At 51.0% G+C, this 24,033-nt stretch overlaps 2 protein-coding genes across 7 annotated transcripts; both read right to left on the reverse strand.

Annotated features, from left to right (window-relative positions):
• Positions 1–1,563: 1,563 nt before the first annotated feature.
• On the reverse strand, positions 1,564–12,283 carry SDHB (succinate dehydrogenase complex iron sulfur subunit B). Of its 5 annotated transcripts, none has more exons than XR_012677092.1 (9): positions 12,168–12,283; positions 10,546–10,673; positions 9,166–9,251; positions 6,975–7,111; positions 6,540–6,656; positions 4,144–4,245; positions 3,814–3,936; positions 3,444–3,545; positions 1,564–1,786 (listed from the first exon to the last, which is right to left on the reverse strand). XR_012677092.1 is itself a non-coding variant. In XM_075172574.1 (8 exons), the coding sequence occupies exons 1-8, from the start codon at positions 12,240–12,242 to the stop codon at positions 1,709–1,711; spliced, it is 846 nt and encodes a 281-aa protein (XP_075028675.1). In that variant the 5' UTR covers positions 12,243–12,283; the 3' UTR covers positions 1,564–1,708. The 5 variants fall into 5 exon arrangements, 3 of the variants coding, with proteins under 3 accessions (XP_075028675.1, XP_075028673.1, XP_075028674.1); XR_012677091.1 differs by having other exon boundaries at positions 1,698–1,786; positions 12,114–12,283; XM_075172574.1 differs by lacking the exon at positions 3,444–3,545.
• A 506-nt stretch (positions 12,284–12,789) lies between these two features.
• On the reverse strand, positions 12,790–23,555 carry LOC142092265 (protein-arginine deiminase type-2-like). 2 transcript variants are annotated; one of them, XM_075172075.1, is made up of 16 exons: positions 23,451–23,555; positions 21,795–21,981; positions 21,645–21,714; positions 21,409–21,470; positions 21,209–21,326; positions 20,466–20,591; positions 19,483–19,661; positions 19,200–19,303; positions 18,912–19,023; positions 18,726–18,833; positions 16,297–16,448; positions 15,875–16,019; positions 14,679–14,772; positions 13,768–13,853; positions 13,465–13,593; positions 12,790–13,023 (listed from the first exon to the last, which is right to left on the reverse strand). In XM_075172075.1, exons 1-16 carry the CDS (start codon positions 23,540–23,542, stop codon positions 12,790–12,792), a joined length of 1,998 nt encoding a protein of 665 aa, XP_075028176.1. In that variant the 5' UTR covers positions 23,543–23,555. The 2 variants fall into 2 exon arrangements, with proteins under 2 accessions (XP_075028176.1, XP_075028175.1); XM_075172074.1 differs by having other exon boundaries at positions 13,768–13,838; positions 14,664–14,772.
• Between the last annotated feature and the right edge of the window lie 478 nt (positions 23,556–24,033).

Consider the following 24,033-nt stretch of genomic DNA (forward strand, 5'->3'; position numbering starts at 1 on the left):
TGTGCCTCAGGTAGAGCCTGTGCTTCCCCCCGACACCAAAGGTGAAGCAGATTTTGTTAATCAGAACAGAAAAACCTCAGCCAGTGCAGCAACAGTCAAAGCAGCAAGGGGCTGCCTTCAGTTCCTCCACACCCTGCTGCATTTCCATCCAGCTCTTTTTCAGCAAGCGTGCCTAGCTTTTAAATAAAACAAGGCAAAAAGCTTTTAAACAAAACAAGGCAAAAACCAGCTTGTGTTCAAAAAAACGTTAACTAAAAAGAAGAGCATAGTGGGAGAGGAGGAGGGGGGATCACAAAGCGCTTTTTATCCAAGCTGTTGATGGGGACTTTTTGGATTTAAGCAGGAAGATGAGATTATTAAGCACAGGGATGCAATAGATACAGAAATAACAGTATCATGGGACTGACAACACGTCCCTGCTGTCTAACATCAGCAGTGGGATCTTCTCCATCACAGGACCTGCGCACAGGACCAGCGCTCACCCACCCTTAGCCACAGCTCGCTTGAGACACGGAATATGGGCAATTCAGGGACATGGAAGAGCAGCCCAACACACATGGATTTTAAGTGTTAAATATCTGACCTATGGAAGTCTGTGTCACATAAGCTCTCAGGAACAAAGATGTCAGCTCCAGGAAAAGAAATAAGTAATTCTGTAATTTCTGTAAATGAGAATTAAGAGCGCAACATCAGCTTGGCTTCTCAAGACACCTACAAAACTCCCTTACTGTAGGATCGATAAATGCATGGAAAAAACAGGGTCATTTCTGGGGTAAGGCTTTCTAAAGCTGTACACAACTGTTTTACACCACCTCAATCTTCATTTTCTGCCCACTGGCAGCATCCTGGTTACCATACGTTGTCTCAGAAGCAGCATCATGACATTTCTAGAAATTTCTACATCTAAACAAAACCCTATTGAACAGCAAAACAGAAAGCCCTTCCATTCTCTCCACACCCCCTAAGACTGCAAACAACTGCTTCAAGCAACAACCAACAAGAACATCACAAGTTTGAGAAATCTGGAGCTAAAAAAAAACCCCCAGTTGTACTAGAGCAAAGAGAAAGATTCAACACTGTTCTAATAAATCTGATCTACTTTAGGACTTGGAATAAAAATAAGCAACCCAGCAGGGCAGTGGCAAGACCCCTCTTTCCTCGTGGCACTGCCACTGCCACCAGTATTTTGCCACACGCCTGCACCCTGTGAGCTCCAGGTCCTCACCAAGGAGCCCAGGGGATTTCAGAGCAGGGTGAGATTCTTCCAACATTCCCTTTCCCAGCCACTTCCATTGTTTTCTTGCTAATCCACAGGGCTTTCTGCTTGCAGGTCTCTTCCCACACATGCATTCGCCTTAAAGACATGGGATCAAAGTCATTACAGAAATTCTGTCTCTGTTCATCTCTGCTGTGGGGTGACTTTCAAATCCTCATCCCACAGCAGAGCCTCAGAGGTGACCCCAGCTGCTCACACACTCAAAACTGCAAAACCAGAGAGGTTTGGGATTCTATGATTGAGGCAGAGGCATCGGTTCAATATTGTTAATAAAGTAACAACTCGTATTTGTTCTTTACAGTATTTATTGGCCATGCAAACCTATGGACAAAACACCAAACTCCCTGCTGGAACCTTCTCTTGCTAAATCAGGTGCAAATTACTTTCAGGTAAAGCATGTTTGCATGTTACACTTCCACTAAGAGAACAGCGTTATGCAGCCGTTGCCTTCTCTTTGTAAGTTGCCATCATCTTCTTGATCTCAGCGATTGCCTTGCCAGGGTTCAAACCCTAAAAAGGAAAAGTTTCAGTTAGCTACTGCAGAAATGAGCATGTTAGAGCATCCTCCCCGCCTTGCCCTGATCTAAGTCACAGTAAACTCAAGGATACGCTGCTACTCATAAAAGTAGCTGGCAGAGGTGGTGTTCAGCACCCCTTTTTCCTAAAAGCTGGCATCCAGCTTCCCTTCGAGTGCTGGCAGGGTACAGGATACTGAGGGACAGCTCTGAAGAGCCTGCTGCAGGCAGGCTGGGCACGATGGTATGCAGAGCCTCTCGGTTAAGGTGTGCTGATGCAGGTTTGCTGCGCTCCAGCCTCAATTTACAAGGGAAGAGCAAGCCAGCCTGGGGTAGAGACGCAGCGCTCCAGCTTGGAGCTCACCTCCTCTACCTGGAGGCTGAACCAGCAGCACTTCCCACTGCTTGAAGAAAAATGCTCGTTTGACTTTGGAGGACTGGTTTTAATCAGCAACGCGAGGATCAAAGAGAAGAACGAGTGGCTGAGCGATACGAACTTTTAACAAAGCTCAAGCAGGACTGAATTCAACACTTTTATGGGTGTTAGGAGATGAATTCTGCAGGCAGGAAACCACCTTGTAAAAGCTCGACAGTGACAGTACAAGAGATGTGTTTTTTCTCCTTGTCTGAAATGAAAAAAGCTGTGTACTGGAGGACACTAGGGAAGTGAGCAAGAACACTAACTCACAAGATGAAAATGCCTGTCACGCAAAAACCAGATAAGCTTTCCAAAGGTTTTTCTACAATATAGACACGTCATGTTGCAAGGCCCTTCATCCTGCAGCACTGCCACCAAACCAAGCATGCCTAATCTCAAAATGAGAGGGGGATCACAACTGCCCTGCTGTATCGTTGTGATTACAGCAGCAGCGCTGCGGGACAGAGAACGAACAGGAAATTACCCGGGTGCACAGCTCACCATGCAGCCTTTCAGGGCTGATCGAGACAACAGCCAGGATTAGAGCATGTGAGTGGAAACGTGTTATTAACCATAAATGCCTCAAATTTGAGAGACCAAGCCTCAGTGTGCTATTTCCCTGCACTGTGTACATTCCTACATACAGTCAGATCTTCAAGTTGAACCTTCACCTTTAGCTGAACTATGGTTGACAGCAGATCACGAGCTAGCTCCCCATACAAAGGGGGAATTATCTGTAGGCAGTGAATCACTTTAGAAAAGTCCACAAAAAAAAATAATTAGCATGCAGTGCTCCTGACCTGTCAACCCAGGTCTCCAGTATCTCACTTCCCCCACATCCGTGATCCACTCAAACATTTGCCTTCATATTATTTCACAGCTCAAGAATTACTCCACCACCAGGTGCAAGCAAAGGCTGGCTAGAAAACAGCACAGCTGGCAGGAAAGCAAAACTCGATAATCTGCCCAACAACAGGCACAAGGTCACTGCAAGATGAGGAAGAGGCATGCTCCGATTTGGGAAAGCTTGCTCAGTTCTCGAAAGAAATACCAGAGAGAACGGACCATCTGGGAAATGCCCTGACAGACGGACATCAGCATAAAACACGTCCCCCAAAGGCGCTGAAAACTTGCTGTACTCTTCTCCATTACACCAGTTGCACAATACAGCAGGGATAGGTGCCACCGCTGGAGTTTAAGGTTGCACTGTGTGGGGGTTAAGTGTATTACTCACAAGGCTCGCACCGCTGATCGGACTACGCAGGACAGACTTCCGCGTACCATTTCTGGCAGTGTCCGTCGCACGACCAGCGCCCTACTGTCATACTCCTAAACCCTGGCAACAGACAGGTTCTCGAAGTCACAGCCTTGCTCAGGAGGGAGATGTTCCTGCGATGTGTAACACAAACTTTGCCACGTCCTCTTGTACAGTCACTATCATGAGCAAAACTGCTGGTAACTCACTGCGTTTCAAAAGGCTAAACAAGCCAAGGCAAGCTTGAGGAAAAGCAAAAACCTATGGTGGCATCTTCCTACTGGTTTGAAAGAAGGTGCTTGCAAACAAGCCAGTATCCTCACAAGGGACAGGCAGGATGTACACATACCTTAGGGCAAGTCCTTGTGCAATTCATGATAGTGTGACAACGGTAGAGAGAAAACGGGTCTTGAAGCTGTGCCAGGCGTTCCTCTGTGTAGTCATCTCTGGAGTCGATCATCCAGCGATAGGCCTGAAAGTCAGTGGCATTTGACACACCAAATGTTTCTTCAGGGTGGTGTAATCAGTGTGAGATTTTAAAAGCAACACCTAACTCAGGAATTTTGGTCCAGGTTCTGGACTACGTAATACTATCCCGCCTGTGCTCGCAAATATTTGTACGGCTTTCAGATGGGGAGTCCCTCAGCCGTCCCACGTGAGAAATGGCATTTGTCCTTACCTGCATCAGTACTGCAGGACCCAAGTACTTGTCCCCGTTCCACCAGTAACTGGGACAGCTGGTGCTGCAGCAGGCACACAGGATGCACTCGTAGAGTCCGTCCTGCACGGGGGTGGGAGACCACAGTCAAGCCACTCCAGAAACCCATGATGAAGCCTTGTTTAAAGAGGGGATTTACACGAGCACGTGCTTCCCTCACCACCTTCCCCTCTCGTGGCTTGCCGCAACAGGGTGGCTCCGAAAACCTTAAGCTGAAGAAGCGCTGCCAGAAAAAAGCCATTCCTACATGCATGTGCTCTGAAAGACGACAAATGCAATCTTCCCAACCTGACCGCTATAATAAACTATTTTTTTTTTGTGACAAAAGGCAGAAAAAACATTAAACTGAAGAAAAATGTGAAAATTGCTTGATGTTCCTGCACTCTTTCCTTCCAGCCTGTCCCAGTAAGTGGCCGAGGAAAGGAACATTAACAATTCAAGGCTGTGTTACAGAAGTGAAGAGAGAGCAAAGTCTGCCCAACAGCCTAGGGGAGAAGTAAAGAGCTCACGGTTTAACACGTGCTTTGAGGGGATCCCCAAGCACTTACAGAGCGGGAATAGTGCGAGTCTTTAGCCATGTCACCGTTTTTATAGAGATGAAGGCCTTTTTATTTCAGGCACTGAAGAAAAGAAAGTTAGACCTACATGGAAGTGACACTGGGCAGAAGACGGTTAAACTCTGAGGAGCAGAGGTCTCCCAAGTCTCCTAGCTCAATCAGCCCCCCCAGGCTAAAAGACAGAGTCCAGTCTGGCTTAAATTATGTATTTGAAAGTTGCTTTTTTGGACAAATGTCTCATTAAATTTAGTTTAGAAAGATACCTGATGCCAAAAACTCCTGGGAGCTTGTAGCAAGTCTACCGTGTTAGAGGGGCTGCTCTAATACACTTTTGGAAAGATTTGCCAAAGCTACTTACCTTCTTGCTCTAAATTTGTCTTATTTCTAATTGTAACATTTGAAATGACTGATGATTAAAAGAAAAAGGTGGGAGTTTTTTAGCTGACACTGTATCCAACTTTTTCCTGCATACAGGCCATTCTCAAAGCAAGAGAAACTTCAGCAATGAGATAACAAGCAAGTTTACTAATTGTGAGAAAGATTCAGGCAGCTCTTGCAGCCGCTTTCAGGTTTGCCATTTCTACTCGAATGAGAAAGTGATTTCAAGGATGCCGCTTTATGAAAACCATGTGAAGGGAGAGTCCCTTCAGCGCTTACATATGGATCAGATAACGTTATGAAGTGGTGCAGGAGAACTAACCATTGCCCTTGGATAGAGATTCTTCCAGACTGTAAAATCCTGCGGCTGTTCAGACACGGCAGCGCCAGTCGCATGGTGCTGCCGGCATCTCAGGCACACGACCAGTCTACTCATCGGATGTTAACTTCACAGCAAACACACATAATGGAGAACTTTCAAAGATCACTGCAGAGAATTAGGCTGCAGCTCACAGGTTTTTATTGAATCCCCTTTAAACAGCGTTCCTCTTTGCTGTTCATATTCACCCCTCTTTTACCACTTGCCAAAATCTAGGCTGCCTGCCCAGTTTGCCCCTACTCAGCGACAGCACCACAGCAACGATCACAGCGGAGTATTGACAGGCCGAGCTTTGAACTGCGAAGCGAGTGATGGATCCATCGAGACAGGTCAGGGGCAAAAGAGAAACTGCTGATTTAATGATACTTACCGTGGCGGCCAAGGAAATCCAGACAAGAACTTACCCGCACTATAAACTTTTAAAAAAAGCTATTATCTCCCAGCGGTTCAAATGGTTCCTCAGACACCCTTCAGCTTTATGCAGAAACTTTGAACCAACACCACCACATTCCCAGAAAATCCCCTCAAAATAACACAGTGCTCAAGACAGACATCTGAAGACTTGCACTAACACATCATGCTCGTGTCTCCACATCCAAAAAGGTTTAGCTTTTGCCATTAGTTTTTAGGGCTGTAAAACCCAGCAAGCAGCAACAGGAGCACTGCTTAGCATGCTGCAGCTAGACAAGACAGACAGTGCTGAGCCTGACAGCCTACAAGCCAGCATAAACTGCCTTATCTCCACTGGAATATTACAAGCCTGTAGCCTTCACAATGTTTTTACAAACACACGTGGTTTTGCAGCGCAGACAGTGGAAATGAGATCAGAGTCCCCATCGCAATCACGAATGCATTTCATTAGCAAACGTTACCCCTAGCAATGCAGGCATGCCATGACATTGCATTTCAGGGAGCAGATTCCACCCACGTCGGGTTTTGCACCAGACAGCTTTGTCATTAAAGGAACTAGAAGCTACAGCATGTTAACATTTAACCCTGGCCTTATCTGGAAAGGATTTCAACAGTAGAAAAGAAGCAGTAACCAGTTTCTGACGGTCTTCTATGGACTGCAGGTACTGCTCCTTGCCCTGTTTTGACTCATCCTTCTTCTTCAGGTAAGGCTCGATGGATTTGTACTGTGCGTAGAAGTTACTCATGTCCTAGGAGTCAAAAGGCAAAAAGGTCACATTTATTAAGCTGAATTGATACATGAGAGATTGAACATCTGCTACCGCTCCAACAGAAGGCGGCATTTTGTACCTCAGCCTGCCACATTCCTCCAAATAAGGACAAATTTATTCACTGCTGTGAAGCTCAGACCCACCCAAGCCAGAAAACACCAGCAGGAGTAACATGTGAATTGTGACACCTGATCTTGTTGGCACCTCCCAACATTATCCTTTTGAACCCAACCTGAACCCCACGCTGCCTGGAACAGTGTCACCCTTGGTCGCAAGCTGACAGAGGCAGATACTCACTGGAACAAGGTCCTTCACCACATACATGTGGGGGAGAGGGTAGATTTTAGTGATCTTGTTGAGATCAGGGTCAATTCTTTTGATACAGGCCAGTGTGTTTCCGCCAGCAATGTTCATAGCACAAGAGCCGCAGATGCCTGAGTGGGAAAAAAAAAAAAAAGAATAAAGCATTAGATATTTACACTCTTATCCTACTTGAGGAAGATCCTCTTGGCCCCAAACATGCCCCCGGGCTGTCTTCAAGAAACTCTGTACGTGACAAGGAAAACGCCAGAAGTTGCCATTGGGCCAAACACGTTGCTATTCAAATAAAGAACAGACAGGAGTCACTTTCATTAAAGCCTAAACACATTCTCAGTGTTGAACTTCCTTCCACAGCAGAAAACGAGTGGCTTGGACACTTCATCCCTTTCGCATCATTCATTAGTTTTACGTGCTACTTAGGGTAGGGAAAACATTCAGCTTTGTTCCCAAGTTTGAAGCACAAGCTCGTACTGATGCGAAGCAGCTAACGCTAAGGTTATAACGTGGGAACCAGGCATATCCCCCATCAGCCCTACAGTTACGGTCAAAAGCATCCCTGAAGGTCAGGAACACAAAACAAAGTCCCTAAGACAGAAGCTTCTCCCTGTGCCTTCCGCAGCAGGCTCGAGTGGTGCCATAAACTGCATTCATCAACTTCCAAAGGTGAGGGGACAGACACTCACCAGAACAAACAGCTTATAAATAGCTTAACAAATGGATTAAATGACACTACTCATGATCTCCCAGTAATAGAAGGATCAGATGTAGCCCAGGAAAGGCCAAGGTTTACAAGAAAAACCACCGCAGAACTGTCACAGATACTGCTCAGGTCAGGAGCTCGGGTATCCATTCAGACTGATGCCTAAAACATCATATTAGAAAGAAGACAAATGTTGAAAGGGCAAAACTCTAATTTCAGAGGATTTGACACACATCAGTTGATATGAGTCAGAGAAATGCCACCGCTCCTCACACTGGCGAGCTGATGCATTGGCAATCCTTCCCCTCGCTGCCAGATAAAGGCTGGCACTTGAACAAGGTTATTCCTCCCACTCAAGAAATGGTTACAAGTATTTTCCAGTCAACTGGAGAGGGAACCAGGACTGCAGACAGAGGCCCACGAGTATGTAACAGGAATGTGCGATTGGATTTTTTTTCCTGGATGGTAAAAAAGGGGCAAGATTGAACCAGTCCAGCTTGAAAAATCTGTCTTCAGGTTCTCAAAGAAAAATATTCAGGACAATTAATTCCAGCTGCTTGGGAACAATGTCAGCTATCTAAATATCAGAGAATGAGAACAACCACACTGTATGAATTCCTCTGCCTGCTATGCAGATTCTACAGGAAACGGCTGCGTTAAAGCGTGCTTTTAATTTAGATCCAAGTCAAAACATCTTTAGGCATCAATTGTACCTAAATCTTTCATAGTTGCAAACCCACCTAATTAAATCAGAAGTCATTCCATAAAGGCATCCTCCCTTCCTGCACTTCCACAACTATCATTTTAAGCTCAGCATCCCAACATTACCCGTGAATTAGGATTTTTTTTTTTTTTTTTTTACAGGGAAAGTCCCCTGGACAGGTAAGTTTTAATGCAGTTAAACAGACACGCTGATTTGTACCTGTGCGAGAACCAGCCAGTAGCTCTGCAATGTCAAACCACCAGATGGCCTTTTCCTCAATCATTTAGCTTAGTCAAAGGGCCAAAATAAAAAAAAAAAAGATTCCTGAAGCTATTCCTAGAAGTACTCTTCCAGTTACACCCTTTCTTATTTCCACAGCAGCACTAGATAAAGCAGCCCCTACAATTCATTCCCATTCACCACGTCTGCCCCCTCAATTTTGCTGTTGTAATCTCTCTTGCTAGATTTCCCTACGCAGTCCGTCACTGGAGGGCAGCAAGATGAACAAGATTAGACAGAAACAGGAACGACTGGGGCTGCCGAAGCACACTGCTCATAGCTCAGTGTTCTGCGATCACACCCTGTGAATACGAGCTTTAACTTTACTACTTAATTCATTCAGGTATTTCCTACGCAGCAGCTGGAAGAGGAGAGCGGTACACTGTCATTCCCCTGAAGTTTTCTAGTAGTTACACATACACTGTCAGCAACAAACAGTCTTCAAGGGGAATCTTCAGTTTAGCAGGCTGGAAAACCATTCTTACCTTCCCTACACGATCTGCGGAAGGTCAGAGTGGAGTCCAACTCATTTTTAATCTTGATCAGAGCATCAAGCACCATAGGCCCACATCTATAACAGAAAACAAAGTCAGTGAACCTGCGTAATTCCCCCCCAGCCTCAGTGCTTGATCTCTGGCACCCCAACTAAGCAGCACCTAAAAGGACTTTGATCAACTGAAATTAAAAATACACTTTTTTTTTTGCCAATTCCAGGCAACAAGAAAGCGCTATCTTTATCAGCAGCACGACCCATTCGCCTCAGCACACCCCAGAGCAGGAGAGAAGCCCTTTCTTTTGCTGATACCCTGATGATTTGGCTCAGCTGGAGAGGGTTCAGACAGCACAACTGAAAACCGAGTGCCCTGCTACCAGTTCTCTCCTTTTGGGTCAGGTTTTAACAAGTCTGCCTGTCCTCATTAGTCACAAGAGGCAGCGCTGCACACAAAACCAAACAGTCTTGGAAAACTTATGTAATTTTATATACGGCAGACAAGGCAACGCCCAGAAATTAACAACTGGTACAAGTTACACAAAAATGTGAGTTCTCCATCATGTGCTGCTTAAGTAAGGAGCTGCGTGGCTTTGTATCTGAAGCTTTCAGAAAGGGCTTGAGGTAAATTCCTCTGGCGAGATCACAGCAGCAACCGGAGCTCACGGAAATCAAGGCGCACGTGCAAGGTTTCTGCACCACAGGGAAGACTGCATTCCTCCAAAGAATTACGGAGAAGTAAAAGCTTTCTTGGTGACAGCTACACCAAAGTGTGCAGCTGGTTACTAGAAGTTTAATATGACCTAAAAACTAGAAGTAATTGAGTGTTAAGAAAACTATGAGAAGAGTCAATAAAGCTTCCACCTTATCTCCCAGGTCTGAGACTGTGACCTACACATAAACGAGTTTCCTTTTGGAACATGCTCCCAGATTTACCATGTAAATAAAGCTGATTAAAGCCACAAACACATTCAAGTCTTCAACACAACTCAGGGACACAGGTAAAGCCTCACAGAAGTCACAAAACAAAGGGACCATTTTACTGCTGACAACTATTAAGACCCTGGCATTCAGAGTACAGTTTTATTTGCCACATTTAGCACCAACAGGTGAGGGAGGGGAAAATAATCCCACGTGATCATAGTAAGATTTGCTTAATCAGGAAATAAAACTAATCTCACCTGTGCTGAGGACAAAGTGCTCTGTAACACAGCTGAGGCACCACCTTCCTGGCCACTCCAACAAGGTTTTAACAGTCCCTGAAGCTTAATGAGACTGCTGACACCTTTAGCTGTCAGCTCAAGCACTCCTCAGCCACCCTCCCTTATCACTTGTCAGATAACCTGCGCGCACACGCAGCCCCAGGCATACTCACTTATTCAAGTCCACTTCATACGTCTGCATGCGGGGCTTGTCCCCAGGCTTATCGGGATCCCATCTGTAGATGGCAAACTTCTTGATTCGGGGCGCCGCCGCAGCTGCCGTCTGCGCTCCCCGACACATCTGTATTCAAACAACAGCAAAACAGCCCTTAGGTCCCTTCGGGTGGCTTTTAGCCAAGAAACAAAATTACTTGAGGCCGCGTGCTTCGGGGTGAGAGCTGCAGGACCCATCGCTGCTTTGTATTTGGGCACTCACAGAGTTTTTGGAAAAGCCTCCCAAGGATTTGCTGCAGCAGCGTACTCTGGCGCACGCAACCACCTCTGTCCTGGGGCTCCCTCCTCCACGAGGCAGAGGGGGATAATCCTAAAACTAAGGGGCAGCCCACAGGTCCTCCTGTAGATGCTCCTTCCTCCACAGCCCTGAAGACTCTCCCTGCCCCAAACCTGCCCTCAGAAGCTCCCAGCCACATCCCTGCCCAGCTCCAGGCCAACAAACCACCTCCTCCCAGTATTCCCCCAGGAGCTTCTTCCCCCTCCAGCCTACCTGCCCCCACTCACCTCTCCCCAAATTACCCCACATCCCTATTGCTCCTGTTCCCACTTCTCTTCCCACTCCCCTTTTGGATCTCCTGCACCCCCCAGTCTCCTGTCAACCTCCACCTCCCCCTAAACCCATCCTAGACCCCTTCCTGCTCCTTTTTGCCCCCAGCATCCCCCTCACACCACCTCTTGCCCCCCCCCCAAGCTTACCTCCCCTTCTCTCACCAACTCAGAACCCTCTTCCCATCCTGTACTGCACCCTGAACCCTCTTCTACCCCCCAGGCCCCTCTGCACCCCCTCCAGCTCCCTCCCAGCCCTCTCTGCAGCCCCTTCCTGCACCCCAGCTCCCTCCCAGCCCTCTCTGCAGCCCCTCCTGCACCCCAGCTCCCTCCCAGCCCTCCCTGCAGCCTCTTACTGGCCCCCAGCTCCCTCCCAGCCCTCCCTGCAGCCTCTTACTGGCCCCCAGCGCTCCCTGCAGCCCCTTCCTGGCCCCCAGCTCCCTCCCAGCCCTCCCTGCAGCCCCTCCTGCCCCCCAGCTCCCTCCCAGCCCTCCCTGCAGCCCCTCCTGCCCCCCAGCTCCCTCCCAGCCCTCCCTGCAGCCCCTTCCTGGCCCCCAGCTCCCTCCCAGCCCTCCCTGCAGCCTCTTACTGCCCTCCAGCTCCCTCCCAGCCCTCCCTGCAGCCCCTTCCTGGCCCCCAGCTCCCTCCCAGCCCTCCCTGCAGCCTCTTACTGCCCTCCAGCTCCCTCCCAGCCCTCTCTGCCGCCCCTTTTTGCCCCCCAGCTCTCTCTGCAGCCCCTCCTGCCCCCCAGCTCCCTCCCAGCCCTCTCTGCCGCCCCTTTTTGCCCCCCAGCTCTCTCTGCAGCCTCTCCTGCTCCCCAGCTCCCTCACGTCTTGCCCACCCAATCTCACACAGCCCCTCCTGCCCACCAGCCCCCCCCATCTCAGCCCTCCTCACCCCCCAACTCCCTTCACACCCCCTCCAACCCCCATCTGCCCCCGAAGCCCGAAGCCCCTCGCACCACGCCTCCCCCGAGGGCCAGCTGCCCGGAGCAGGGTGGCTCCAGACCCCTCACCGGCCGCGGGCCGACCCGCAGGAGCCGCGCGGGGACGCCGCGCCTCAAGGAGACTCCCACCACGGCCGCCGCCATCTTGCCGTTGCGCAGTTCCGACCCCGCTGTCCCCCGGAAGCGGAAGGAGCCCCCAGCGCTACCATAGGGCGCAGCTTTAAGAGGAAGAAGGGGCGGGGCTCTGCGGGCAGCCATCTTGGGAGTGGCGGCGGCCGCAGGGGAGGCGCCATCTTGAGTGTGGCGCGCCCTTTCGCACAAGGCGGAATGGCGAGGCCAGAACGCCTGGATCCCCCCTTTTTGGGGAGGGGGGAGACCAGTGCGGCCCCCCATTAATTCCCAGTCGAATTCTTTCTGTAGGGAAAGGCCCTCCTGCCTGCCCCAACACTGGTCAGGGCACAATGGCGGGCGCCAAAGGCCGAAATGGCAGGCGCCAAAGGCCGAAATGGCATCCCCCCCCCCCCGCCTCACCCTCCCTGAGGGCTTCCTTCCCTTTCTTTCACGATTGTCACCCGTTATTATTTAATTTCCCGCCTCTTTCCTCACAGCAAATTTATTTATTAGCTGAATCGCAAGCAACACACGTCAAAAAAGCCGCTGGGGGCGAGGGTGGAGGGGGAAGGAGGCCCCGCTATGGCGTTACGTGCCACCATTTGAAGGCGAAGGGCCGCCGCTGGACGTTGGTGCCGCAGCGGACCTCCCCGAGCCTGCCGTGGTAGGAGGCCACGTCCTCGAGGAAGCGGCAGCGTAGGCCCAGCGGCTCCAGGAGGGAGCGGGTCCGCCGCTCCAGGCAGCATTCGCCCCCCACCACGGGGCCGAAGGGTTTGGGGATGCCCAGGTCCTTGGCCAGGACGATCATGGTGATCTGTGGGTTGACACAAGGGGAGCCCGGTAACATCAGCACCGGCCTCCCCGATCGATAAAGCCAAAGGAAAGCCGCCAGCCACCCTCCTCCATCAGCCTCACCCCAAAATGGGGCATTGATGCCACTTTTTGCAGCTGCCCTCCCCCAGGCCGCCAAATCAATCATCATTTTCTCCCTTTTTATCATTAAAATGTGCCCCACGCCTTGCAATCTCACCGCTTTGAAAGGCCTTCTCCTCAAAACTACGTAGTTTAACCCAACCGCAAGCAAGACGAAGCTGCAAAGTTGTGGTAGACCTGGGCTTACCCGAGCCTGGCTGAACATATTTTCTTTTTCTGGGCAACTGTAAATATTGTGCTTTTTTGGAACAACTTTGGGGACTCATCCTGGCTGAATAAGCTGGGTTTTGGAGAGGACCTGCGGAGCGGTGACCCCCCTCACCATGTTGGGGAAGTACGGCACGGCTTTGCCCTGCTTGTCAAGCTTGAAGAGGGCCGGCAGGTCGACGATGTCCTCCTCCGTCAACCCCAGCTCCTTCTTGAGGACATCCCTGTTCCAGTCGATGCAGCACTGGAGGGAATGGAGAAGAGCAGGTCGAGGTGCGGGACACGGGTGGGCACTGTCCCCAAAGCCATCTCACGTAGGAGGAGAGCCAAAATGCAGCACCTCCCCTTAAGGGTTTGCACCACCCTCGGGTGGTTATTGCAAGAAATATGGATTATTACCAGAAATATTGGTTATTACCTGGACATACTGGTTCTGCTGCACCAGGATGTTGTTGGAAAGGACCTTGTTAATGGTGACCCGTTTCGTGTCTGTCCCCGAGTACCCTGCAAATGCAAACCCCTGTCAGAATGAAGCGGCACTGGTAGGAGCCTGGATTAAAACAGGGCACAAAGGTGGAAAAAAAAACCAAATCCTGATTCCCTGAGCTTGGGGTTAAGACTGCTGGGAGTCCCAGTTCTTAGTTTATTGGGAAACTGGGTAGGAGGAAAACCTCTGCCCATTGGAAAGAACATTGGAAAGGTCCTGTCATCCACCCTCCTGCCCACAGGAGTCATTAGCTCTTAAATTTCTCCACTCAGCTCCATAAAACCAGAGCTACCACCTCCACCCCTTGTTTTGGGACGGCCGGGTCCTGGGCAGGTGGCAGTGACCCAGAGGCACCCGCGGAGGTATGGAGATCTTCCCCCAACCCCATCGCGGATGGATGATGTTCAAAACCACAATTAAAGGGTGCCCAAACTGGCAGCCAAAACATCATTGCTGCAGGGAGAGAAGGGCAAGCGAGAAAACATGGTGCTAATTTGGGGTGACACGAGAGCCCCCCAGTTGTCCCCATTCCGTGCTGGAGCTCTGCTGGCATTTACAGAGATGCTCCATCCCACCGAGCAAGCATCCCCTCCGTGCAGAGGCCTTTATCCCTCCCGTCCCACTCGCTTTCCCAAAATAGGGCTTGAGGAGGCTGGGTATGGTGGGCAGGCATCCCGCTTGCCAGCCGTGAAGGGCAACCGGCTGGGAAAAGGTCCCCACGTCCCCCCGATACCCGCACGTCCCTCAGGCGCTGCCACCCTCGGGCCGGCTGCTCTGCGGGGCGGCTCCGGCTGTCTCAGCCGACATCAAAGCTCAGCCGAAGCCACCCACTGTCCCCTTGCCTTTGAACATGGTGGCTTCACCCTGGCCCTCCTTCTGCTTCTCCCGAAAGAGCTTGTAGCATGCCGCGGGGCTGGCCATCAGCATCCGAAATCGCTGGGGCAAGACAGAAGGGAGAGCGGTCACCAAAAGTGGCTTATCTGAAGCCTTGGGGGACCTCAGGGGCTTATTTTTGCAAGGAACCTGAGCTTAAACTCTTAAAATTAGGCATCTTTGCTGTTATTTAGTGCCTGTTTTAATGCAGTGCTGAGGGGATATATCCGAATGAGTTGCGGTGATTTACGCTGTTGGCAAAAACCACCCCTGAGGGGTTAAACTGCTGCTGGAACAGGGAGGAAAACTGCAGCCTGGCTGCAGCTGGGTCCAATCCTGCCCACCCCAGGAGGGGTATATAACCCCCCGGGAGGGGGTTTGCTGGAGGTTTGGGTGAGCTGAGATGGGGGGTGGGGGGTATGGCTGCTGTCTAGGTTGGTATTTTTTGATTCTGGGCTGGCACTGCAATGTAGGGGGGAGGATGGAGCAAGTGAATAATCATACTCTGGCTTTCCCAGGAGAGGCTAAAAACCAACATTAAGGAATTTCCTAATCCTATGGAAAACTGGGAATTGTGGATTTCTAGAGTCTGAGCCCCATGTGTGTCCTGGCTTGCTTCCCAGCAGCAGAAATGGTCTCCTCGGTGGAGCGCGGGAGGCTGCTCGCTGCACTCTTGATGGCATCTCTTACAGGGGCTTAGCACAGCCCTGGGGAGGGGAAAAGCACTGCACGGAGGGTTTGTGGGGGGTGTGTGTGCATAAATACTGCTTTTCTGAACCATCCAGGTCAAGGCATGGTTTCCCTGGAGGGAAAAGTCTTGTGTCAGAAGCAGTAAAAACCAGGGTAGAGGAAAGAGCTAGCTTCTGAAGACATCTGGGAGATGCGGAGCAGCTGTGAGCCCTGGGCAGCCCATGTGAATACTGAGGTTTAGATTTCTTGGACTACCTTTGCAGGTGTCTTTTTTTCTTCTATCTGTGTTGATTATTAGCTAAGAAAGTGCCTTTTTGTATTCAGAGCCCTTATTTTGGGGACAGGGGTGAGAACCCAAGCAAATAACTGGCTGGGACTATCAAGGAAAGGAGCTTTGGAGTTTTCCCTAGAGGAGCCCCAATGGGATTAGTATCTCAGAAGAGAAACCATGGGGTGGCTTGGGGATTTGGGGTACCTTTGTGTCGGAGGTGGGCACAAAAGTGACGAACTCGTCGACGTGGCCCACGGACAGCCAGTCGGAGTAGAGCTCCACGGGAGCCTGCACTTGCTGGGCGTAGAGGAAATCCCGCACCACTCTGGTCATTCTCCTCCCTGCGGATCTGGGGGCAGAATACCCCCGAGAGAGGGAATAACGGGAATAAATATTTATGCAGCAATATGTACATACACGTAAACTGCTATGGTGGAGAAAGAAAGGAGGGTGCAAATGTGAGGGCAGAGATTGAGCACTGGGGTTGGGTGCACCCACCCCACAGAGGACCAGATTTGCAGCTGGTCAGGGAATAGTTAATTAAGCCCATTAACATGATTTTGATGATGTTTAGGGGCACTTGTGGTTCCTTTGCTCCCAAAAAATGTGCGTTTCCCATCTCTTACGTGGGGAAGCTGCTGCCGATGAGGATCCTCCCCAAAGGATACTCCTTCCCCGCCACAGTCACGGGTGGGCTGACCTCCAGGTTGCCAAAGGAGTCGAGGCTGGTGATAGCTTCGAAGAGGGGCTCTCTGCTCACATAGCCAAAGTCGGGGCCCTGGGGAAAGAAAAATCGCTGTGGGCTTTGCCCTGAGTCCCCCTTGCCTTTGCTTTTATCCTTCCTGCTGGGCTCAGACCTGCTCCAGGGGGTGAAAATGTCAAGAGTGAAGCCTGTCCGTGGATCGGGAGAGGCTAAAGGAAAGGCAAGAGGATAAAGGTCTCTGGGTCATCTGGGCTCAGTAATAAATGGCAAGTGCCAGGGGCAGAGCTGGAGCATTGAGCTGGGGAGAGATCTCCTCTGCTATCCCGCAGCCAATGTTTAAGTGTCCGCATTAAGCTAATTAGGTGCTGGGGTAGCCCCAAAGGTGAGTTTCTAGATGGCTCTTGTCGAGTGAAATGAACTTCAGCCCCTGAGGGTAAATCCATCCCAGGCATAAGAGCCATCCGAGGGGCTGTACTTTATTTAAATCCTATTTAAGCCCTGATTTTCAGGACTTAATATATCTGGGATTTAAGGTGTTGTGCATGCAGGGGTAATTAACCCTTGGTTGTGATGTGCCAGGGTCAAATGCCTGAGGGAGAGATTACAATGTAAAAAACAGGGCAAAAATGGCAGCGGTGGGACAAAAATCCTGCCTTGAGCCTGTCCTTCCTCTCTGGTTCAAGTCAATGTGGGCTTGGAGCTCACGACAGCCCCTGGGACAAGGTCAGGTATCTGGGTTTGCATTAAATCCCAATCACTTATTAGTGTTGGGTTTCCTTACGGGTAAATAAAATATACAGGTCGGTAAAAATGAGCAGGGAGACCCAACGGTGCATGTTTATAATCTAGAAGTTGGTTTTTTTAATTGAGGGTGTTTGGAGAAGCAGGGAGCTGCTGCTGCCTTTCCCCAAGGCTTCCTGTGCATTTTTGGGGTGCATATCTGGAGGGTGGCTGAGGGTCAAATCCTTTCCCTGGGTGCTGCGGGAGGGACCGAGCATGAAACACCTGCTCTCAGCTTAGTTCAGTTTAATAAACCACGGAGCCGGTACGGTTTCAACTCTCAAGGTGCTGGTTCGTCCCAGGTTTGCAGGTCGCATCCAAGTCCTATCAGTTCCAGATTGATTTTTGAGGGCATAATTCCCTCTCATCTCCTTTCTTCCTGGTGCGGGGTCCCAGGGGCTTAGGGCTTGGCCGGGGCGAGAGGAGGACCCGTGCGTGTTGCATTTGGCTAAATATTCCTAGCTGGAAAATGAGATTGGAAAGATAGGAGTGGGGATTAGGGGAGGCTTCAAAGCAGAAATTGGAGTATAATGTGTTAGCAGCTCCAAAGGCTGAAATTGCTTCTCTAAATATGAAGTAAAGCAATTCCTAAGGAGGGCAGATAGGAGCGGTTGCCTGGCTTATTTGCGAAGGAGCGGATCAGTGCGCTGTTCCCATCCTGCCTGATGAATGCGAGACTGCATGTACTTATTTCAGGCATGAGAAATGATGTATTTCAATGCTTTTGAAAGTGCTTAATCTTCCCCAAAGTGACGAGCAGCAAAAAGTGAGCTGTCCTCTTCTCCCATTACTGTCGGAGAGAAGACCAGGGCTGAGGCTGCTGCCAGGGCCTGGCTGGGTGTATGGGCAGAGATTTGGTGGCTACTTGGGGATGTCCTGCCCTTTCTGCATGGCGATATCTCAAAGGGATGATTCAGCCCATCTTTTTCTCAAGTTTGTCTTTGCTGGGCTCTCCCAAAACACCCTGGCCAGGGTCACTGCTCTCCCAGGAAGCTTTCTTTGCGCGCCCTGCCTGTGGCTGGCCCTTTGCCTTGGCAGAGAAGCCCCACAGGGATGTTTTTGGCAGCTGGCTGCATCTTGCTCTCTTCTGAGCAAGTAGATTGATCCCTCTCACACTTTCCTTTCCTCTCCTGCTTCGGAGCTGCTGCGTATTCACAGGTGCAGAGGAGGAAAGGAAAAACCAGCCCATTGCTCAGATATTCAGGGTGAAGGAATCCACTCCTGTCCCAGAGCTTGGCAGGAGTCCTTTGCTCCCAGAGGCAAGGGGTCCTCCTTGCCCCTCCATCCAGCACCTTCTGGATAAAAGGTTTTCCAGAGGGCTGGGATGTGGATCAGGCTCTGATCCTTGCTTTGAGGGGGGTGAGGCTGTTGGTGGCCTCCCAGCTGGAAGTGGACGGGGTGGTATCTCCATGCAGTTGCATGCAGAGGTGTTAAACTCTTATTTTTCAGGCAATTCATGTAGGGCCTCCAAGGAACCAAGTGCAAATGGGATTTTAGGAAAGGTTAAACAGATTAAGCATAAAAACCTTCAAGCTGCTCCTTGGGCAATGCAAGCGACTGTCCTGCTCTTACCAGCAGTTCCTTGATGGGGAATTGTTCCAGCCCTCCCTCTCGAGGGGAGTCCAGCACCACCGGGAAGCTTTTGTGGGGAGCATGGGTGTAGCCAAACTCAATCTCATCCTAAAGAAGGGAGGAAAACCTGCATGGGCTACATCAGCAGGGAGGGAAAGCTTTGCTCCCTCTCTGGTGCCCACCTACCTGCATCCAGCGGTCCCCACGGTTGATATAGCCAAAGCAAACCTTCAGCTCGCAGCCAGCCTTGTTCACCAGGTTTTTTATCTCCTTGATGAAGAGGTAGTTGTCCTTCATGCTGGGAAAATGGATGGCGGGAGAGAAGGGGATGAAGGGCTGCTGGAGGATGGATATCCCCCGCAGGCAGCTGCCTTTCCCTCTGCCCATCACCTCCCAGCCTGTCTTGGTGACCTCCAGGGAGACTGTGGGGCTGATGTTGATTTGGCTGGGAAGGCATCATCCCTTGCCCTTTACCTGCAGACGAAGACGTTCACTGGTGCCAAAGTGTTGGGTGTCATGATCCATGGTGCTACCCTGAACGCTACTGTGTCGGTGAAGATTGGTGTATGGGGGATACCCTGGGGGAGGCAAGCAGAAATTGGGGACTTTCCACACCCTGTTTACCACTATTCCCCCCAAATAGCCTACCCTTGAGGTCTTTTTTGGGGTAAATTAATGGGGACTGCTCTCCATTCAATCCCTATCCCCTTCTCCATGCCCCTCAGGATGTTGCACCCTTTCCCTGGAGCCCCCAGACCTCAGCCAAGGTCTCCAGGAGGCTGACATGGATGGAGACCAGCCCAGGGAAGGTATCATCAGGAAAGCGGAGCCCCTCAACGAAGAAGTCGAGCTCGGCGGCCCCACCGGTGTATTGCACGGTGTGGTACAGCTTCCTCCGGCCCAGCACGTGGATGTAGCGCTGCCCGAAGAAGGGGTCTGCAAGAAAAGAACGGGGAAGATGGGCAATTTGCAAAGTTTCAGTGGTGGTTTCAATCTTATTTTGCTTGTGTGCAAGGAGGTACAACAATCCCTCTGTGCTGGAGCTTCTCCACCGCTGTGGGTGGATACAACTTCATCTGGCAGAAGTACCTTAAAACAGGAGTTAAGGGGCTTGCAATTCTGCGGTCATGCACAAGAAGGGTGAGGAAAAATGTCTCAGCCTTTCCTTGGATGGAGCAGTCGTTGGGAAGATGTTTTCATGGGGTTTCTGCCCTTGCAGCCCCCTCTGACCTGCCATGGGATGACAATGCCACCAACCCTCCTGCTGACAGACTGCCTCTGTGTGGAGGGACACAACCAAGCTACTTAATGGCACGTTTCTGGGCTGGATGAGGGCTTTTGGTCCCAGGGAATAAATCACTGTGCCCACAAGAAGGAACAAGGAGGTGAAAACGTGTTGTACAGCATGTTGCCATCATGGATAAAACATCTGGGTGTCAGGACACATGGCCTTTTTTTTTTTTGCTACTCCTTTGCTGGATGACCTTGGATAAATTGCCTTACGGCCCTGTGCCTCTGCTTGTTCATCTCCAAAGTTTTCCAATTGGTTGAGAAGAGACAATATTCAACACCGGAAAAATTTGGAGAAGGGATGCTGAGGGCATGATTTGCTTCAGAAGTGCCATTTGAAGAGCATAGAGAGGAACAAGGTCAGAGATGGAAAGAAAAGAGCTTGCGGGGATCTCAAAGGCACCATAAATGAGGAGAAAGGGGCAGAGGAGGAGGTGAGGAAGCACTTACTCTGTACGTAAAAGACCCCAACTTTGTCTGCGTCAGAGACAGGAATATAGAGAACGATTTCGTACCCCCGGGGCAGGCGCTGTGGCCCTTCGGTCCTCAAGACCATCCGAGACATGTCCAGCAAATCTGGGGTGCAAACAAAAAAACCTGGCTGATGGGTGATTGCACCATGCAGCTCTGGCCGGCTTGCATGCTCGCTCCTGGGGTTTGCATCTCCCATGCCAAGAAATCTGCTCTTCCCTTGCTACCAGCCTTCGCAAGCTGGAAAAACAACCTGTGGTCCTGCTAGCAAAGCTTGTGGCTTGGGCTTTGAAACAAATGCCTTTCCCCCCCGCCCCAGCCCTGGCACAGCCGGTCCCTGGCCTCAAAAAGCCCATGGGCACCGGCTCCGCGTGGTTTTAGTTTTCCAGGAACAGGCGGGTGTATTCCTGGCTGCCGGCTGCATGCCTCACCCCGAGCTCCTTTCACCCGTGCAAAGCATCCATGGGCCAAGCTCTGCCGTCACTGGCACCTCTGCTATTTTACTGGCCGTGCTTCGTGCCCCTGCCTGACCGCAATTAGTTTGCATGGCATTAAAAAAAAAAAATTCCCATGTGGGAAGCTTACTCAGCAGCTTGGTGGAGAGCAGCTCATGGGCAGCTGGTTCCCAAGCAAAATTTCATCTCCAAAAAGGTTAAAGAGGGGGAATAATGGAGCATTTTTTGCTTTATATGATTTTTTTTTTTTTATTGAAGCTGTGTTACCTTCTTTGCTGAATACCCTTTCGTCACTGCAGTCCGATGCCGGAGTGAGTGGGCTCTCCTTGTCACAGCTGACGAGCAGGATGGCCCCGTGTCCCTCGGGACCCCAGGTCCAGCTTGCCTAAAACACCCCGCCGGGGCTTAGCGAGCTCAGGCTCTTGCAAGCCTGTGGACTTTCTGTGCAGTGGAAGAGGCTGAATTACCTTGTTGGGGTTGTTCTTCTCCACCACGCCGTCCCGATCTGCGTCGACGTCCAGAGAGATCCCTGGATGGGCAGTCCTCACCATCATCCCAGGGCACGGCAAGGTTGGGTGGGTGCAAAAGCCCCCCCAGACCCAGCAAACCTGGGTCCATCTCTGTCCCCATATCAAAACACCCCACTCCAAGGGACCAAAGGGTTCAAGAGGGATTGCTGCGTTGCGGAAGCCTTCGTACTCACCGATGCCGGTGAGGAAGACCCCGGCTTGGTTAATGGGTTGCCCTCCCTCTGTGTAAAAGCTGATGGTTACCTGCAAACCCCCAAATCCCTGGTTGGGGAAGGATGCTCTCCCTCCGTGGGGGTCCCACACCCCAGCACCCCACTTCTTACCTTATTATCATTGACCTCAGTGCTGGCCTGGCTCATGCTGAACCTCAGGACCGTCCCCTCATCCAGCGGCCACCGTGTCCCGCTGCTGGGGGCTGACCCGACCTCTGCTTGGCCCCGGCACATCACCTCCACGCTCACCCCCTCCGTGTGCTTCACGCCGAAGGAGACCGCCCCGGCTGGGGCCGCCCTGCCAAAAACACACTGTATTTTTAGAGGTTTGCACCGAAAACACCTGGTTCTCACTGCAATTAATTTCACTGCCCAAAACACAGCCAAGACTGGGCACGCTGGCGTCTCCACGCTCACCACCGGCACCTTTCTGCCCTTTCCTCCCTGCCTGAGAACGCTTGAAGTGTCTTTTTTTTTTAGGGCAGAACACTGTTTTAGCAAAATGAGTCTATTTTGTAGCCATCGGTGCAGATTACGATCTATATAATCAGAGCCAAAGCACTCAGCGCGGCTGGAACCCAACTTGGGTTTGCACTTCAATGGAGAAATCTGTGTTTATTTTCCAGCTGAGGCAAACCTGGTATTTAACAGCTCATCGTAATGGCGTGGCAACCCAGCTGAGAGACTTTACCATGGGAAACTCTAATTTTCAGGGTGATTTTATCCAAGCCCGAAGCAGCTGGTGTTGCACTGCTCCCAGTCTGTGCCCTTGCTTTTCTCCAGCTGCTCCGTGCATCTTTTTCCCCTCTCCTGGCTTCTTGTCCCTAATTTTGCTGTCTTTCCAGGGTTATTATTTTTGGGATGCTTACAGCTCCCGAGGTGCAGGCTCCCTTTGAGCATGCGTGCTCCTGATACCTGAGAGCTTGTGCCGTATCACTGTTACAGCATCATTTATTGGGTTTCTGGATGCCGGCAGCCCTGCCAAACCCGCACTGGGGAGGGGGAGAGGAAATCTGAGCCCTTGTTTGCTGCTGCCCGGGCGTTTCTTAAATTGTTCAATTACATTTAATTATGCATGGAAAAACTGGTTTGGTTTCCTTGTTTCTGGGTTTTGGGAATCCCACCGGGAGGAGATTTGACCCGGAGAGATGCCAGATGAGTTGTAGCTGCGCTGCTTGGCTTGAATATTGAGGATGAGATTTGCAAAAGCAGCAAAGACCAGGATTAACCATGAAATGAGCTTTTAAACTTTTTCCTTTGGGGGAATAGTTATCTTGCAGTGCAGTGTTAGGTTGGTTTTAGGGGTGCAGGGCTGGTGTCGTGGGAACTTGCATGCTTTCCCAAGACACTGCTTGGTCACTAGATCTTGTTTTCCTTCCCTCTCCCAGTTGCATCCCCTCCTTTGCAGTCCATCCCCGTGGCTCCTGCTCATCCCTCCGCTCTCCAGCAGCTTTCCGAGATGACACTGGATCTGTTGACTGCAAATGAATCAAACCCATCGCTGTCGCAGACCCGGGGTAAATACCATTACCATGCAAACGTGGATGCTCAAAGCTTTCCTGGGACTTGTGCAGATTTGCAAAGCCCAGGGAGGATTTTGCCCACAAATTGCATTAAATCACAGCATGAGGGCTGTGGGTTTTGGGGAAGCAGAAGGAAAAACAAGGAGGGGGGATTTGCAGAAGGAGAAATGGGGGTAAAGGCAAGGAGAAAGGTGGAAGTGCAGAAATGGAGGGAGGAAGGGGAGCGTTGGGGCGTCGCACTCACCCATAGACATCGACGGAGATGTGGGTGCCCAGCACGCACAGGGCCTCGATGCGGTTCCCGTGCTGCAGCCGGAGCGTGCGATCCCCCGGCATCTCCCCACGCAGCAGCCCGGATGCCCCGATGATGGGCGCACACACCCTTCCTCACCTGCTCCGGGTGGCACTGAGCCCCCTGGCAGCACCCAGCTGCTTCTCCTTCCTCCCTGGCACACCTCCCTCCTCCTCCTCGACTGGCTCCAAAGCAAATCAATTGGCTTTTGGAGCTTGCAAAGTTTGGGATGACAAATTTGCAGCCCCCACCCCAGTCTGAAGGGAGGGGCGGTTGGATTGGACCCTCTAAAGCCCCATGAAAATGATCTCCGCGGGGAGGGAAGGGATGGAGAGGGAGGGCGGCTGGCCTGAAGCCCAGCCGGCTCCCAGCCCTATGCAAGGAGCTCCCCCAGCTGTCCCCAGCTCCCTGTCCCTCCAGCATCTCCCCGACCCCAAACAGGGACAAGCAGCCCAACGGGGAGGTGATTTTGCAGTGCTTTGGGTTTTGGCTGGCGTTTGCATCCGTGGGGTATCTGCTCTTTTTTGCTCTCTAA

The sequence above is a fragment of the Calonectris borealis genome, chromosome 23 (genome assembly GCF_964195595.1).
Source record: "Calonectris borealis chromosome 23, bCalBor7.hap1.2, whole genome shotgun sequence".
NCBI classification, from domain to species: Eukaryota; Metazoa; Chordata; class Aves; order Procellariiformes; family Procellariidae; genus Calonectris; species Calonectris borealis.

What these genes read in the sequence shown, in the direction of transcription:
- SDHB (XM_075172572.1), bottom strand. Translation starts at nt 12,242, where the DNA reads ATGGCGGCGGCCGTGGTGGGAGTCTCCTTGAGGCGCGGCGTCCCCGCG. An exon ending in TAGAAGACCGTCAGAAACTG is followed by an intron (nt 4,246 to 6,539) that starts GTTACTGCTTCT and finishes ACCCCCGTGCAG; the next exon opens with GACGGACTCTACGAGTGCAT. An exon ending in GTCCTGCAGTACTGATGCAG is followed by an intron (nt 3,937 to 4,143) that starts GTAAGGACAAAT and finishes ACTGACTTTCAG; the next exon opens with GCCTATCGCTGGATGATCGA.
- LOC142092265 (XM_075172075.1), bottom strand. Translation starts at nt 23,542, where the DNA reads ATGCCGGGGGATCGCACGCTCCGGCTGCAGCACGGGAACCGCATCGAG. An exon ending in TCCTGGAGACCTTGGCTGAG is followed by an intron (nt 19,304 to 19,482) that starts GTCTGGGGGCTC and finishes TGCCTCCCCCAG; the next exon opens with GGTATCCCCCATACACCAAT. An exon ending in TGCCCACCTCCGACACAAAG is followed by an intron (nt 14,773 to 15,874) that starts GTACCCCAAATC and finishes GTCTTGCCCCAG; the next exon opens with CGATTTCGGATGCTGATGGC.